Source organism: Topomyia yanbarensis, chromosome 3 (assembly GCF_030247195.1).
Source record: "Topomyia yanbarensis strain Yona2022 chromosome 3, ASM3024719v1, whole genome shotgun sequence".
Lineage (NCBI taxonomy): Eukaryota > Metazoa > Arthropoda > Insecta > Diptera > Culicidae > Topomyia > Topomyia yanbarensis.
The window spans coordinates 421053432-421066438 of record NC_080672.1 but is presented as its reverse complement, the minus strand read 5'-3'; the positions used below and the strand labels follow the sequence as shown (position 1 = coordinate 421066438).

Below are 13007 nucleotides of genomic sequence, written 5' to 3'. Positions count from 1 at the left end.
AATTGCATCATTACCATCAATTGTATCACAGTTGTCCCATCAAATCACTTACCGTTGAACCCGCTGGACCGAAGGCCACACAAATGCTCGACCACCGGGGACCAGCAGCGGTTTCATATGGCAACATCCTATGGTAGCGAAAAACAATGGGGGCGAAAAAGGAAATCAAATTCTATCAATTAGCCTGATTGCGACGGGGGAACTGGTTGACTATAACTCCATTAGCATCACGCATAATAGCATGTTGCAATATTGATAGGAATATATAGGACGGCGATCCATCAATTGATGGCGCACCCGGAATGGTGTGATTCGCGAAACAAACAGGACAAAAAAAATATGAACGATGCCGTTCGCTGTAGGATGTATAAATAGATCTACAGGGAAGGAGAGTTAAAACCTTCAGAATGTTAGGCAATACTTTTGTGCAAAAACAAATTAACAAATAAAATACAACTATGCCAACATATAACTTAATAACTTTAGTAAAACCTGATAATGCCATTTGCGATTTGCAACCATATCACCGGTATTACTGCCTTTTATAGAGTCTTTTGCAAGAGAAGCAGAATTATTTTTCTCGATTCCAAAACCACAGATATATCACTCGCGTAGTATAACATACTTTCTATTATTTCTTTATATTGATTTAAGTATAAAAATGATCCATTTACTGTATTATTGCTATATTACAGAAATCATTTCATTCATCCTAACAACCTTCTGAATACACGGCGTTTCCGTTTAAGAAATAAAATGCTCGCACTCTAAAAACGACATGAAGCTGAAATAAAGAGGAACCAAGCAAAAAAAATCGATACTAATATGACAGTTTTAGGACATGCCACTATCCTGCTGTGATATTAATTTGCTGGCAAAGAAAAACGAAAGGATCATATTACTTATCTGTGGAAAGCTACACTGGAATCTTCAGGCAGAAAGCAGAAAAAGGATTTTTTTTTATTTTGAGTACAAACGAGTCCGGAAATCTGTTAGAAAGTGAAATCACTATACTTTAAAGCCTTTCACTTTCAGACCATAAATGTTAATAGTTCTAGGAACCATCTCAGTATTAAAAGCTCAAAACTGCAAAATACACCTAACACTATTAGAATAGCTCTAATACAGTGGCCTATAAATTGACTCAATCATAAAACCCGCCCATCATGTTTTATTTACATTCCAATGTGGAGTAGAAATTAAAGAGGCTCCATCGGTCTGGGTCGACTTGTTTGTTTTCGTTCATCTTCGCATCCTTCCACCACCCATCTATCCACGTTCTTACACACATACAACGATCCAAGAGTCGTAAATATAAAAACCGTCATCAATGAGGAAATCCACCACTCCACCCAGTTCACCAAAAAAAACCCCCTTTGAGAGAACTCTTGAACATGGAATTTTCACAGCTTCTCACGGTGGATTGAAAAATCAACTTTTTCGTACCTGAAACCACCAGCGCTTCGTTCGGACCGCACGTCACAAAGCCCCACACCATTTTTAATCGTTTTTTGGACAGTTTGGCACTAGAACACGAGCGGCAAATACCTTTTTGCGCAAAACTTTTTCACTGGAAGGAAGAAAAAATTCCGATAACTAGCGGCGCACGTCCTTCTCTGTCGCGTTCCAAACACCGATTGTGATGTTGATGAATGTGATGATGGATGAACTCCTTTGGCAAGCTTTTTCGGTTATTTCGTTGAGTTCATCAGTAAGTGCCTCATCGGTCCGAATGATATGCGATGTTTTGTGAACGCCGTGTAAAAAATATGGTCAAATCAAAAATGATAAAGTACAATACCCGGATAGAACTGAACATCGGAATTGATAGTAGGAACATTGCATTTACAACAGATATCGCTGTCATCAACAGCAATTTTCATGATAACATTAACGTTTTTATCCAGGTATCTGCTACGCCGCCATGTTTTCAAAGCCAACATCTAAAACGTCACGTTAAGGTCGATCCACAATGAACAAAATCGATTCCATTCGACACATATTTGTGGAAGTCGAGTTAGTTTAATTTATTGATGCATCATGCTGTAAAATTTTTGTTATTCACCGATATGTCCAAAACAACAGTTTCCATCAATTAGCGGTCGTATATTTTCGCTTTTTAACAAACAACTAAAGATTGAGTAATTCCGTACCATGCCTGACTAGTGAAGATCGAGCTTCGAGCAAAACGAGCAGAACAATTTGAACTGTCAGTGGGGCCCATAATTTGTGTGCCAACTGAGATGTTGACTTATGTCAGTTCAATACAAATGGGATAAGGGTGCCATATACGTGTTTTTATCAGTACTTCTTTGGATTTTACACAAAAACGACGCTCTTCGTTTCAAAGTGCATTTAATTTGTTATTATTTTTTTGTCATGTTTGTCCGGTTCGTCGAATGAATGTCGGTTTTTAAAACTATGGTTAGTAGATATTATAGATACAGTAGTAAATAATAAATACAACTACAACATTTTCCATTTACAGGCTGGGAATCTGTAAACTGATTCGGGTTAGTTTTTAATGTTGCCGACTCCCGCCGATTATATAAAAGGCAGTTGATATCAGGGTCTCTGAACACTTCCAGAAACATTGCCATATAATTGCACATTAAATCACAACGAAGTGCAAGAATTAACAGCGATGGTAGATAAAACACACAGGGCAGATACAGATACAGATGGGAAGTTCTATGACTGTCCAACGTATACCCAGAATTAGGAATCAGCGACACATATCTAGTAAATAGAAGTATGCCGTGACTGCAAGAGGTTTTGTGTTCTAACATTTAATTTTACGAATTTTTCAGCTGACATGATGTTACTCTGTCTCCGAAGAATTATTAGAACATGAAAAAAGTTTGCACGTTTCCATGAGATGCCTTGTTTTCTCACTCCGGTCATCTAGTGACTAGGAGAAAATTTTTCTTCTAGTAACCAAGTGAGAATAGGACCTGAGATATGTTTTCGACTTGTAGGAACGCACGCAAACGTTGAGAAAAGAGTGTGAGTAAAATAGAAGACAGCATAGAAGCTTGCGATGTTATTTTAAAAGGATAATAACATATGTTAGTATTCGGTAATCAATAAAGACTGATCCAAACATGTAATAAAAATAAATAAAATTTAAAAAATAAAAATTATTTTAAGCAATTGTTCTGAGAATCAAATCCTATGTAAACAACAAGAAAAATTGCTGTAAAACATTGTTAAACAATGTCTTAACTTTCAAAATCCACAACAAAGTAACATCATAAATCGTTGTTATCGATTTCAGAATGTATAGAAAAAAGTCAATTTTACATTTTTTGTTACATCCCTTAACGACCCCCTTTTTTATGTAAAAATCGGTTTTACAATGAAATTGAGTGTAAAAACAACAAAATTGATTGTATTTTCATTGTACATTTTCCACAATATCTAATTTTTCACATTATTTTTCATTGTGATGTAAAAACGAAAATCGTTGTAATTCCGCCATACATTTCTATTCGGGTATCTTACTGTCAAATTCCACGAACAAACATTCGACAACATCATTTTGGTAATTACAAAAGTATCTTTCGTACAATTGCGTACAATTGCGCGAGTATATCAGATGCTGAGACGAGACATGCAAATAGCGATAAATCGAACGTCAAGGGCAGCCAGGGGGTACTGTCAAATGCAGCCACTCCATTAAGTTCTTTACTGACACAGTTAACCTCACTGTTCTTGACAGTTCGCTTGTACTGTTGACATGGACATGGAAAATTTTGTGAACGACTAGATTCGTTCGAAGCAAATCGTAAAGAATTTTTCTAAATTGATGTAAACAGTACGAACTGTCAAAAATTTGTGGCATCACCGTAAAGTATTTAATTGAATACTTACTTTACTTTACGATTTTCGTTGTTACATCACAATGAAAAATAATGTAAAAAATTAGATATTGTGGAAAATGTACAATAAAAATACAATAAATTTTGTTGTTTTTACACTCAATTTCATCGTAAAGCCGATTTTTACATCAAAAAGGGGGATGTGACAAAAAATGTAAAATTGACTTTTTTCCATACATTCTGAAATCAATAACAACGATTTATGATGTTACTCTGTTGTGGATTTTGAAAGTCAAGTCGTTGCTTTACAATGTTTTATAGCAATTTTACTTGTTGTTTTACATAGGATTTGATTATTTTTTTTATTTTTATTACATGTTTGGTCTCTTGGTTAGTGACTATTGATAATAATTATAAGGCCTGATAATGGAAACTGAACATCATACACTGACAATCATTTTTTCCGCATTGACCTAACTTTTGATTTGCCAAAAATTCGCTTTGAACCGTCTAGGGTAAAGCCAGAGTGGGCGCGATGTATAACGCGACGCGATGCGATGCGAACTGCGTGCGATTTCCAACACGACATGATAGCCAGAGTGAACGCGACTGGAAGCGATGGTCATATGCGTTATACGTAAACAAAAATTGCGTTGAAGTGTCGAACGGATTGCGAGCTGAAAAGTTTTTGTGAAAATGAGCTCAGACGAAAAATATTTCATGTCCGAATGCGTACGCGATTTCTTTTCAGAAACCATAAAGATTTTGGAATTCAACCGATCAGTAGGAAAAGAGAAGACGTATCTCCACCTGCACCAAGATTTGCTAAATTATCCAAAAAAATTTCGCAACTATACCCGTGTGAGCATCGAAACGTTTGATTACATTTTAAGCCATATTGAAGTTAAAGAGTGGACTAACGTTTTTAAAACTCCCATAGAACCACGAGAGAAACTTATAATCACGCTAAGCTAATGCTAGACCTCTCCCTTCCCCGTCGTAGTATGTCTTCACGAATTACAAAGCAATCACCCCTTAAAAAATAATGTTGAATTTGTGGAATACCACATATTAATTCTACAATCCCTACCATATATCGTGGCATATTAGCAAAATTTATAAGCTGTTTTTAGATTGAATTATTAAATAGTTTTATTTAAGAACCAATACAGTGCAATATTTCTAGACTTCTGGCAACGGGTTTGTCGTTCAATGCACCATCCTACACGTTTCGTATTGAAAGATCTACGGCCGCTAAAATCATTAAGGAGACCTGTCTTGCATTATGGATAAAGCTTCAGCCAATTCATATGCCACAGCTAACCCAACATTTATTTATACAAAGTGCGCAAGATTACTGGACTTTGTGGAGCTTTCCCCATTGTTGTGGCAGCATTGATGGAAAGCACATTCGAGTGCAATATCCGTCACACTCTAGGACAATGTTCTACAACCATCAAAAAAAAATTTTTTGTCGTACTTGATGGAATCAGGACAACTAGGCATTCCATCAGAAAGTAAATCTCCCCGGAAACAAACATATCCATGATGAAGCTCACCCGTTGTTAAAACATGTTTTGCGACTATATGCTCAACGAGATATCACTGTTTCAAAAGAATATTTTAACTCTAGTCTTTCAAGAGCAAGGAAATCGATCGAGTGTTCTATCGGGGCAATAAATGCTAAATGGAGACTGCTATGTAAACCAATTGAAAGGAACGGCCTAAGATACTACCAAAGCTTTCTGTATTTGTCACAATGTTATCATTAATAGGGAAGGATGTATAGATGTTATTATGAAGAGTGAAGATTTCTTATAAAACGTTCAAAAGCCCACGCATAATCCTGTCTGTTGCAGCACAATTCGAAGCCGAAACTTCTATAGGGGATTTCTTTACATGGGGTAGCGGGCTATCAAAGAAAGTTTTATATCAAGCAGTTCTAGCTTCCTTTGCTCAAGCTCTAAAAGATATTCTGCTTGAGCGTGCTTTTCGTTATTCTTTTTATATCGTTTGGTGAGAAACCAGACAGGAGCACTTGATGATCGCCCAGTGAAGGTATCAGCTACCTCCATTGACTTGACTAGTTGACTTGGTAGGATTTCAAAAAATCCTTCTGTCGTGATTTTCGCTTGACTCTGGAGTTAGGATGGAAGAATAATAAAACACCTTCCAATGCCTTGACGTCCTTAAATACCTCGCTGTTGAAAAATTGAGGCTTGAGATTGCCAATTGCTTGCCTGGACTACATTTGTTGCCGTAAAAAGTAGACTATTCAAATGCGGTCAGCTAGAGCAAACGCTTTGGTCACCAGCATCCTCGGATCTGTCTGAACATCGGCAGCTTGCACAGTTCGCGACCAAAAGTGTCACGCAACTTTTTACACCTTTTCTTTGCAACATCGTCTGAAATTTAAAAATATATAGAGTTTAGAGCAAGTATAACATTTGAGAAAATGTCGGTCACTCACAGTACCCATTAATAACAATTTAAACATTGTCCATCGATTTTACTTACCAAGTATTCCCCATTAATCCGAAACATATTTCCAACATTGGTTTACAAGAATCCGGTGCCGTTAATGGCGGGGTGTTGGTCCCACAGTGCACACCTTTGGAAGACAGCTCCAATGTGTGCTTCGACATCGACATAAACATCCTGTCATCAAAGTAAAATCAAATTTTGAATTTGTCAGCATATTTCGCGCAAAAAACCTGTGCACGTACTGGCTGGTCGCGCGTCGCGCAAAAAATCGCTTAGCGCATCGCATCGCGTCGCTTCCACTCTGGCATGTGCTGTATTATTTTGCAGGAAACAAATGAACGGAGCTCGGTCGTGCGATCTGTCAAAAATCGCTTCGCATCGCGTCGCGTCGCGAATCGCGTTCACTCTGGCATCCCCCTATTCTGTTTAGCGACGCGATAAATTTAATAGAATTCGTATGCTTTCCGGTAATTTTTGAAAATGTAAACAATTTTCAAACAAATTGAGTATTGCTGAACAATTCGAAAAAAAAATGCTACAAATCTATACAATCTCAATCTATTTTTTCTCGAATTCCAACCAATTTGATGCAAATGACAGCTCTATGTTCGAATTTTATAATAACTCTGGCAACAAAATTTGTTTTTTTGTTTTGATTTGTTCCTGCAGTTATGCTACAAACGTTTTGTTTTGATTTCATCGAGCACTGAAACTGTCAAAGCGTGAATTTCGAGCTATGTTAAATTTTTTTATGACACATTTCAAACCAACCTCGGTCATTTCAAACCATTCTTAAGAAATGTTGGAAATGCGATTCCATCCCGATCTAACCAATGCCAATCATTATCAATCCATTCAGAATTATAAATTATAAGCTCATTTCATAAACAAATCACGGAGTGTCGATTCCATCGCAATTTTCAGAAAACTTCGGAAAAAAGTTACGATTTCACGAATTTCTCTAATTTTTTTATTCGTGGAGAACAAGTTTTTATAAATTTAAAGTCTTTTCTGTTTGTTTGTTTTGAGCAATTACGAGCTGCAAACACATTAATTTGAGCTTTCCAAATGTGTGCACCAATATATTGCTTGTGGCACTAAAAACTGGATTCTAACCGCACTGCGCACTTACGCACACTGGTATGTCTATGAAAGTACCATATCTATCACTTGAAATACATGTGATTTGACAGCTCGCAGTTCTCAGTAGTAGTTTGATCACTCGCACTTTGAAAGTGCGGAGTCCAGGTTGGTGGGAAGTGCGCAATACTTAAATTTTCAACAACTTGTCTTCCCCTCCCAGAAAAAACAAAACACATGAAGCAGCTTCTTTTTACTGTTAAAAGTAGGCATTAAGGAAATTACCGCCAGTCACCCGTTGGAAGTGAAACTGCAAAAAATTCAAACTTATTTAACCTGAAACAAATGTTGTGGATTTACTGACTTTTATCTGTTTACATTGAGAACTTATTTCATGTTGTATTCTACTTTAAAATCACAAACCAATTATTTATGAGTACACAATTTTAAAAATCTTATATTGTCTATCTCGAGATAATCTCGCATTTCGTCGAGTTATTGCTATATGGGATACACACGAGTGCGATCGAAACAAAAACAAACGTCAACACGTTTTCTCACTCGCACTGATGCAAACTACATGGGCGCGTAACTCAACGCACGGCCCGGCGGCGCATGGCTGAAAAGTCGCAATGTGGATTTAAGAAAAGATTCGCAATATTGAAATGCGCTGAATGCCTCGAAAAAGACCAAGTCACACAATTAAACCAACTGACTAAAATAAACGCTCAAGATGGAGGTCTGTTCTCTGTGTCATTGGGCAAAGTTGGCAGCATTCGTAAAATGAACTTAACGAAAGTAGTCATCAGCGACCCGCTAAGGATGTGTTCATCTTCGCAATCAAAAAATCAAACGGTCACAAAACGGGTGAGCTTGATCGTCAACCTGCTGCGGGATTGTTAAAAAATAATTACCCGTACTTCCCTGGCAAATAATTGCAATTTTGGTGGTTTGGTAAACTACTGTCTGTTTTGTTAACAAAGTGACAATATTGGAATCGGCGGACGAATGGAGCAACGCTCAGGTATGAGTTCCAACAGTGGTAACAATTCGAGCCACGGAAAGCCGCTCAAATGCAATCAAAATGTACAGGTCTATCTTCGTGTCAGGTTAGTGCTGCTATAATTCGATGAGGTTTTTGTTTTTTTTAATTATTGAGTTTTTGCAGACCGACAAACGCCCGCGAGAAGCTGATTCGTTCTCAGGAAGTGGTGGAGGTGGTATCAAATCGTGAAGTGCTGCTGAAACCGATGACCCTTGATTCGAGGAATGCCAAAAAATTCACCTTCGACCGGGCGTTTGACGTAAATTCGAAACAGCACGAAGTCTACAATGCGGTCGTGGCACCATACATTGAGGAAGTGCTGGCCGGATTCAACTGTACGGTTTTCGCGTACGGCCAGACTGGTACCGGTAAAACCTTTACGATGGTTGGCGATGAACAACCGGAACTGAGCGACTGCTGGGATGATGATACACAGACGGGGATCATTCCTCGGGCGTTGAATCATCTGTTCGATGAGTTGCGCATGACGGAGCTGGAGTTTTCGATGCGGATTTCCTACCTAGAGCTGTACAATGAGGAATTGTGTGATCTGCTGTCGACCGACGATACGGTTAAGATTCGTATCTACGATGACGTCAATAAGAAGGGATCCGTGATTGTGCAAGGTTGGATTTTTTTTTCAAATGGTATATTGAGAGGTATTGATTCTTTTCTGTTTTAGGTTTGGAAGAAGTCCCTGTTCACAGTAAAGACGATGTTTATAAACTGTTGGCCAAGGGACAAGAACGGCGTCGAACAGCATCGACGCTAATGAATGCTCAGTCATCGCGATCACATACTATCTTCTCGATTATCGTTCACATCAAGGAGAACGGTATAGAAGGCGAAGAGCTGCTGAAGATTGGCAAACTAAATCTGGTTGATTTGGCTGGAAGCGAAAACATCACAAAAGCTGGGAATGAGAAGGGGCTTCGGACGCGTGAAACCGTTAACATAAATCAGTCGTTGCTGACGCTAGGTAGGGTGATTACGGCGTTGGTTGAAAGGACTCCTCACGTGCCTTATCGAGAGTCGAAAATAACTCGTTTGCTGCAAGAATCGTTGGGAGGACGAACTAAGACGTCAATCATTGCCACTATTTCACCGGGTCATCGTGATTTCGAGGAAACGATGAGCACACTGGAATATGCTCATCGGGCAAAGAACATCCAGAATAAACCGGAAGCGAATCAGAAACTATCGAAGAAGGTGGTTATCAAAGAGTACACGGAGGAAATCGATCGTCTGAAGCAAGAATTGATGGCTACTCGTGACAAGAACGGAATATATTTACCTGAGGACACTTACAATGAGATGGTCTATAAATCTGAATCCACGACAAAGGAGCTAAACGATAAGGTTAATCTGATTAAGGTGCTTAAGGAGGATCTCGCCAGAAAGGAGGCAATTTTCAAGGAGGTTAGCTTGAATCTCGTTGAGAAGGAGGAGATTTTGCGAAGAACCGAAGGAGATCTTTGTCTTACGAAGCACGAACTGACGACGACCAAGAGGACCTTGAACAAGACCAAGCGTCGCTACGCGGAGAAGAAGGTCATTCTGGATCGGCACATCAAAACGGAGGAAGCACTATCCGGTCAAGCGAAGGAACTGATCGAGGTAGTCGAAACGGTCGAGATTGACACGAAGGGGTTGCATGTAAGTGCTGTCATGGTGAGGCATGAACTTTTTGTATAAAGTTTTATTTTTAGGATACAATCGACAGGAGAAAACAAACAGACATGAAAAACCAAACGGTTTGCGAGCAGTTCGTTGAGCAGGTTAAAAACCGGGTCCAGTCAATGCAGGGGAATACTAATAACCTGACGCAAAGTTGCTACCAGATCAGTAATTCGATTTTAGGCGATTGGGGTAAGATTCGTTTTGAGTACCTAAGCGGTGAATTAGTTATGGAATTTGCGTTTCGACTTCGTCTCATCAGAATCCGACACTAACTTAGTGACAGGACTAAGCCAAATAATGTTAATAATCATCTTTTGCTTATTTCAGATAATTATCTCGCAAAGCAAGAGTCGCTAAAGAAGGATACCCAAGAAAAGATTACTGCACTTGAGTCATTTTCGCAAACCATGCTTTCGAACAGTTCCGAATTGTTGACCAACTTTCGCGGCGATCTTTCAAACTGTAGCACGGAACAACTGCAGGTAACTCAAGCATTTATGGAAAATATCGATAGAGCAGTTGAATCCCTTCGCACGACGCTAGCTGCTAATATTGAATCGCTGAAAAAAACTTTGACCGAGCAGGAAGATGAACAGAGGAAGCTGCTGGAAGCAACCCTGCAATTATGCCGAGAAAATGACCTACGGAATCTATCATTCTGTATGGCCCAGAAAAAGTGTCTGACGGAAATCAACGAACTGGTGGAACAATTTGGAGACAGTCAAAAACAAATCGTAGAATTTGTGCAAACAGCAGAGGCGGCGTCCGAAAAACGAATGGCGAGGTTGTTGGAAGAAATGAAAAACGAGAAAGCTGAACTGGATCGATTGCGAGCGGTTAGCCAAGAAGTGCAAAATCAAAAGTCCTCTGTGCAAACGATGATTGCGAACAACGTAGCGGCTGTCGATATGAACATCCATCTTCAACAGGAGGTTCCGAAACAAGTAGAAAACAGCGCTCGACAGCTGGAAGCAACCCGCCTGGGGTTGAAATCCGTTATCGAAGGACGACTACAAAATCAAATCATTCAACCGGTGGAATCAACAAGCAAGCTACTCAAAGAAACCATAGCCCAGCACAGTGATCATCTAAAAATTGATGAAGAAACCTCCCGTACTCGCTGGGACCAGTTCGCATCTCACTTCGAACAGAATCGATCCGAGTTCTCCGCCGGTCATGCATCTCAAACACAGGCCCTGCAGGAACAAGTACGCTCCGAGCATGTCGCTCAATCCGAGTTCCACAACACAACCATCTCGCTGAACAAACAGCTGCAGCGAAATATCACATCCCACCAGCACCAAACCAATGCCAATCTGGCTGAACTCACCGAACAGGTAGATCGGTTCCATCGGGAAGAGTTAACGCTGTATCAACCGACGGGGCAGACTCCTGTTCGCAAGAACATCAGCTATCCGAGGGATTTGGCTAGAACTTCACCGCACGAACGAATAGTTCGTCGGTTTTGGCGCGAACGGGGCATGCTGGATCTTGATATGTCCAACATTATCAGTGAGGAGGTAAGGGGTTCTGTTCGGTAAGGTATGTTTGATTTTTGAGATAAATGTTTCAACCTGTATTGTAGGATAACCCAGATGCCAGTATACTATGCAACAGCTTGAACGATGACGAGATTAGAAACTCTACCCCGCTTACCACGCGACACAACGTACTGAACGAGGATCAGAACTTATTCCGAGAGTTGCAGATATCCAACATTCTGTCAAAGGTACAAATCGGGTTGCAATACGTTACACTTACACTGAATTATGTTGCTCTTTGAACTGACATAAACTTGATAGAAGAATTCGCCCAATATTTGCACGGTCTGGCTGTGAAGAGGTGTTAGATGTAACTCTCTGCACTGACAGTATTGCGCATGGGTTGGCAAACTGGCGCGTCCGAACGAGTTCAAACCATCGTTATTTGATCAGAAATATTTCATCTGTTTATTATACTCTTGTTTCTATTCTAGATCGGCAACGACATGGAATGCGATGAAAACAAGGAAAACACCATCGTGGAAAGCACGTAACGAACGCCATGTCTTCCAGTAGAGGGAACGCACACTTTTACCACTAATAGTACTATTACTACTACTACTACTGAAACTACTGGTTTTACACATTTGCACAATATTGACTTGCCTAATGCGGAACGAAGAAATTATCTTCACTAACATGATTCTATGATACGTACATCAAGAGCATAGCCTCATCTTGAATGCTGTGTTTGCACCACGTAAGTTGCCACGATCCCAGTAAAATGTTTAACATTGACAAGCAATTAGAAAACCTCCGGAGCGACATACGAGCGGCGGCAAACACAAACGTTATATTCATATTTTTAGTGTTCTTTATCTGATAATAAACAGTCGGACTTTTTAAAATGTTTAAAGGATTACATGTTGTTACTATTGATGATTCCTCCTCTTTCAGTATACGTAATACCCAAATCGGGTGAACTGCAGGCCAACTGAAACGTTCGTACCATCTCTACCATGACAGAATATCGTCGACACTGGAAAAGAACACACCGGTCCCAACGCAGGAGTGTAGTGTGCGGCCACAACACACTACATCAGCAAGCACTGTTTCCCTAGAATATAAAGTCTTGCAACTTCAGTTCGATACTTGACGTAAGTAGAGTACCAGATAGAACACGAAAACAGCAGCAATAGAAGAAATGACCAACAAAATAAGGATACTCCATATCTAGTCCAATCTATAAAAGAGAGGAACTAGAGTTTTTCTGGCATCTGAGAATATTAAAATAGCATGCTTACAAGAAATCTAACTGAAAGAGGGAGAAACATTTAGAATGAGAAGTTTCAGACCAACGAGCAACAGAAGAAAGGAAGGATATCTTTTTTGGTGGCATCCAACGGGAAAAACATC

The 13007-nt window shown here is 39.5% G+C and overlaps 2 protein-coding genes across 3 annotated transcripts in view; one reads left to right on the top strand and one right to left on the bottom strand.

The window, feature by feature from the left end:
• The window catches only part of LOC131693458 (flotillin-1), a 36915-nt gene extending 35293 nt beyond the window's left edge, over positions 1–1622 (bottom strand). For both annotated transcript variants that reach the window (XM_058981272.1, XM_058981274.1), the window contains exons 1-2: positions 1447–1622; positions 53–128 (exon numbers count right to left, since the gene is read on the bottom strand). In XM_058981272.1, the coding sequence (XP_058837255.1) occupies positions 53–128; positions 1447–1498 (128 nt within the window). In that variant the 5' untranslated portion in view covers positions 1499–1622. The remainder of the gene's footprint in view (positions 1–52; positions 129–1446) is intronic.
• A 6617-nt stretch (positions 1623–8239) lies between these two features.
• Positions 8240–12484, top strand: LOC131691693 (kinesin-like protein Klp61F). The gene is made up of 7 exons (XM_058978270.1): positions 8240–8494; positions 8554–9056; positions 9113–10086; positions 10140–10299; positions 10438–11630; positions 11696–11839; positions 12086–12484. Exons 1-7 carry the CDS (start codon positions 8394–8396, stop codon positions 12143–12145), a joined length of 3135 nt encoding a protein of 1044 aa, XP_058834253.1. The 5' UTR covers positions 8240–8393; the 3' UTR covers positions 12146–12484.
• The last annotated feature ends 523 nt before the right edge of the window (positions 12485–13007 follow it).